The sequence below is a fragment of the Henckelia pumila genome, chromosome 4, assembly GCF_033568475.1.
Source record: "Henckelia pumila isolate YLH828 chromosome 4, ASM3356847v2, whole genome shotgun sequence".
Classification (NCBI taxonomy): Eukaryota; Viridiplantae; Streptophyta; class Magnoliopsida; order Lamiales; family Gesneriaceae; genus Henckelia; species Henckelia pumila.
This window is the reverse complement of record NC_133123.1, coordinates 96190115-96194852: the sequence shown is the minus strand read 5'-3', so window position 1 is coordinate 96194852 and position 4738 is coordinate 96190115. Positions and strand designations below refer to the sequence as shown.

Sequence of the window (4738 nt, the reverse complement as noted above, 5' to 3'; positions counted from 1 at the left end):
GGATGTTTGGTGCAAATAACTTCATACGGATATAATAAATAATAAACCACGTAAATATATAAATATTGAAGTTGGCTTGGATTTAGAACTGGAACCCCACTAGCGGTTATTACCCGAACAACAACCAATCAAATCCGACACCGCCAAAGTTGAAGCAAATTACAGTAATGCCACTTCCCGCTTCTCCTTCGTTCAATATCAAGAAACCCCATTCGGAATCTCAAATCCCTACCGCCAAGTTCTTGATTCATTTCCTGTGAAAGATTATCGACGACTGTTGTGTGTTGAGTTCGTGCCCATTTTGTTAGATGGATCTTGAAATCTCGTTTTCAGGCCACTTTTTGCCGTACTGAAACCGAATTCCGGTGATTCTCTAGGCAGACTGCAAGAATGGAGTATAAAAGAACAGTTTCTCTGCTTCAGGTATAAATGTTGGTGTATCGGTTTCTTTTCCCTTATTAATCAGATTTTGGTTCTTGTGGGTTTGTCCGTTTCTTTCTAATGGTTGATTAATATAAGTTTTTATTCAAATTTCTCTTTATTTTTTGTTTTAATATTCTTGATTTTAGTTGATGAGCATTTCTTTTCTCGAGCATATAGTATATGGAGGATGAGGGTTTGGTGCCATCTGAGAAGGAAGAAATCAGGAGGAGAAACGTCATTGTGAAGCTCAAAGAGGTGCTCTTTCTTAAGAATGAATTTTTTAATCACGTTTTATGTGTTTCTTTTTCATACTTAATGTAGCCATTTCGATGCCAAAATGATTTCAGAGTTTTTGAAGGAAGTGCAGCATTAATCAAGATGTGAGATTTATGTTTCCATTATTGAATTGTGTACAAGTTGTGATACATAAAAGTTCTGAGATCACACTAAGAGGAATATTTGACTGTAACTCATGGTGTAGAGGCATGCAAAAACGATGTTTGGGTTGGAATTAGTGGAATCAAAACTTAGTCGATTTACTACGATTAAAAAACGAATAGAATTTAGAAAGTGTAAACATAAAACTTAAGGCCGCCGTCCCTAGTCCTCATTTTCTGTCTCTTCCCTGATTGTTGCATTCTTTTCGTTTTGGTCATGGTAAATCTTTTTCGTTTTCCAAAGCTGTGTTCTCCATGGCTTTCGCAAACTGGAACAGTATGAGAATACTATTCAAAATGATTACAAATTAAAAGATTTTAAACTGCATAATTAGCGGAAGCCCCTGACTTTGAAGCCTCGTGTAATGTAGCGAAATTTATAATCTTTTTGTTTCTTACAGATTGCGATGGTGTGGGCAAAGAGGATTGCTTACCAGCACAGACTCCCAGCGAGTTGCATTAGGGCTGCTTCCGCCACAATTCTAAGCTATGGATCATATGGCCTTGGAGTAAGAAAAACTCCATTCTACCACTCTTATATTGACAGTTCTTAGTGAAGAACATTTTTTCCCATTCAAATCCTCACTTAGTATATGGGCACATATCCTCATAATTATATCAGTATGCAAGTACCGGAGACATTCTTCCAATTTCAAATCATGGACAGACATTGTTTTCATCTTATTTCGCCTTTCGCCTTTTGCCTTTTGCCTTTTGCCTTTTGCCTTCTGCCTTTTCTGATTTAGTGGTATTATATGTTGTTGGTACTCAGGTTCATTATCATGAGTCTGATGTTGATGCTCTGTTTGTTGGACCAGGCTTTGCTACTATGGCAGTAAGCGATTCTCATCCTCCAATGTAAACCATTAATTACATGTTCTTTATTAGTTTTTTCTTTGCCACACTTGTAGGAGGATTTCTTTATCATTCTACGTGACATGCTCGAGAGTGAACCTGAGGTTTCTGGGATCTACTGTATTAAGGATGCCAAAGTTCCTCTCATCCGATTCAAGTTCGATGGGGTCTCAGTTGATCTTCCGTATGCCAAGATTCATGGAATATTATCTGTTCCTGAGGTGGATTTTGTCACATTCATTGATTTTTAGAATATTTCCTCTCAAAATTATGGTTGTCTATTTGCTGAATGTGTATGTATAGGATGTGGATGTATTTAACCCATCCATTTCAGCAAATATGGATGAGAAAAGTTGGAGAAGCTTGTCCGGTGTACGAGCTAATAGAAGCATTTTTCAACTTGTGCCAAACCTACAGGTACATTAAAGCATTTCAAATTTATGCTCCAAATCTGTTGTACTTATTAAGATATTTCAAGCCATTGATTTCAAATTCTCCGCCCTCCATTTTATGCATTTATATCAAGCACTATAATGCAATTCAAATTCTTCCACCTAAATCAAATCCATACATCCAAATGCAACGTGATGGTTTTCGAATCTCACTACAAGGTACAGGTTTGGCTCAAAAGAGGAGCAAGTCAAGACTATACCAAGCAATTAAGAAAATGCCAGCATTTTCGATACCTACTTGTTTTTTGTCGTTTAAATAACTCTCTCCCGCAAACATTTTCATGATATTGTGTTTAACACGACGGCAAGGACAACTTTTATCATGGTAAATTGTTGCTATTTCTTACAGTATTTGCTAAAAGTTCTCGACGAATATCTTATATTCTTTAATCGATCCTACTTAGACATATCAGTCACTCCTACGCTGTGTCAAATTTTGGGCAAGGAGACGAGGCATTTATTGCAATGTAAGGATTTCATTCAAAGTTCTGGACAATAACATTCCCCTTATTTTCTCCTTTCACTGTTCGACTCTTTTTTCAGGGAATCGACTTTGTTTCATACCTTGTCATCTTGTTAATGTTATAATCTAATAACTTAACGCAGTTATTCGGATTTTTCGGAGGGGTTCACTTGGCGGTCCTTGCGGCTGTGATCTGTCAAAGATATCCTTATACCTGGATGTGTGCTCTGGTTTCAGTTTTCTTTAAGACATTTGCCTTCTGGCCCTGGCCTACACCAGTTATCTTGTTACATGGTAGAGTGCCAACAGATTACCTTCCTACCGAAAAGTCTCTAATGCCAATTCAGCTACCATGTAGCCCAAATGAGTATTGCCATTCTTACATAACTACTAGTACATTCCACCGAATCAGAGAAGAGTTTCTACGCGGACACTACTTGACAAAGGTTCGAAACAACTTCTTGACTGATACAACATGCTATTAAGTTGAGCATCTGCTCTATTGTGCTCCCTCTTTGCAACTGTTTTTACGATGTTTTGGCGATTCAGGATGTCTTGAGCTCAGATTTCGATTGGAAAGGCTTATTTGAGCCTTTTTCTTATGCATACCACTATGCCCGGTTTTTAAAAATCCGCCTTTCATCGTCTGATAGAGAGGAGTTAGGAGTCTGGGTTGGTTGGGTCAAGTCTCGACTGCGCTTCCTTCTAGTAAAGGTGTGGTTCTGGCTGCTCTTCAGTTTGCCTACTCTGTAACACTCTACTTCTTGCATTGGCTAGTGTCTGGAAATACCACCGTGTCCTATTTCTCTTGAAACACAAACTTTCATACTTTACAGTTGGAGGATTTGCTGGGATTTTGTGATCCCAACCCCACAGAATACGTCGATGCTACGTTGCACGCTCCAAATATGGTGTTTTTCTGGGGACTGACGATTAGTAGAGGTCAAAAGATCGACATTGATGCGATCAAGGAAGAGTTTGCGAAGAACATCAACTCTGGCAGAGAAGGCCCTCTGGGAGAGATCGAGATATCAGTGGTCAAAGCTTCAGAATTACCTGATATAGACCTCGAGAGAACCGAGTCATGCCGCCAGATGGCAGTGGACAAAGAATACCAGTTGCCTCAAACCATATGGCTCAAAAGTGGAGGCGCTGAATAGAAGGGGGAGTGCATACATTTGTTTGTTAAAAGACAACCTGATGTTTACACTTGAAATCCTTCGTTTTAGTTTGAAAAATAACTCAAAAATTGAAATTGAGAAACTTCAAATCTATTGACTTCACATCAACCAAACAATCAATGATCCAGAAGTGAAATCCATAAAAATTATAACCGCCGTGGCGTGAAATCCTTAGGACAAATGATTTGAATCTATAATCTGAATAAAGAAATGTTTTGGAAATTCCAAAATGCAGATCAAAACAGAACTGCAAAATGTCAATGAATTATTTAAATTTGGTCCAATCCAAAGTTACACGAACATTTAAATAATAGATTCGGAAGTCCAAAATCCAAACACAAACTTCTAACGGGATATACAAAACAAACACATAATTAAAAAGGGAAAAAGAAAAAGAAAAGGAGAAATTCACAAAGTACAACCACAAAAGACGAAGAAATAACAGAGCATGGCAGTTAAGGCGATGGATTCGATGACAGTGATGAGAGTCCACACCACGTTTTCGACGACGGAAGACGAATCGAACCACTGGAAGTTGAGGGAGGTCCAGGCGGCGGTGAGGTAGGAGAAGTCCAACTCCGGCCACCGGAAAGCTGACCAGTACCGCCTCAATTCTGAGCTCATCCCTGATTTTAACTGTAATAAGATAATACAAAATGGCATTCGATTTTTCTTTCTTTATTTTTTTATTTATTTGTTATTTCTCATGAATTATCGATTGGCTGATGTTTGTGATTGTGATTGTGATTGTGATTGTGATGCTCAGCAGTATTATTATAACTTTGTCACAAGTTTACTGCAAATTCTTTTTTTTTTTTTTTGATTTCCTATTTCGCCGCCTCGGGGAAACTTAAGAGTAATTTTTTTCTGAGATTTTGTTAAACTTATCCGATTAATGAAAAAAATATTTTTTTATTTTAAAATATT

At 37.8% G+C, this 4738-nt stretch overlaps 1 protein-coding gene across 2 annotated transcripts; it reads left to right on the top strand.

Moving 5' to 3' along the window:
- The first annotated feature begins 219 nt into the window (after positions 1–219).
- LOC140866526 (nuclear poly(A) polymerase 3) lies at positions 220–4529 on the top strand. Of its 2 annotated transcripts, none has more exons than XM_073271528.1 (10): positions 220–423; positions 601–678; positions 1262–1369; positions 1633–1695; positions 1772–1936; positions 2019–2132; positions 2581–2634; positions 2774–3076; positions 3180–3344; positions 3467–4529. In XM_073271528.1, the coding sequence occupies exons 1-10, from the start codon at positions 391–393 to the stop codon at positions 3788–3790; spliced, it is 1407 nt and encodes a 468-aa protein (XP_073127629.1). In that variant the 5' UTR covers positions 220–390; the 3' UTR covers positions 3791–4529. The 2 variants fall into 2 exon arrangements, with proteins under 2 accessions (XP_073127629.1, XP_073127628.1); XM_073271527.1 differs by having other exon boundaries at positions 2572–2634.
- The last annotated feature ends 209 nt before the right edge of the window (positions 4530–4738 follow it).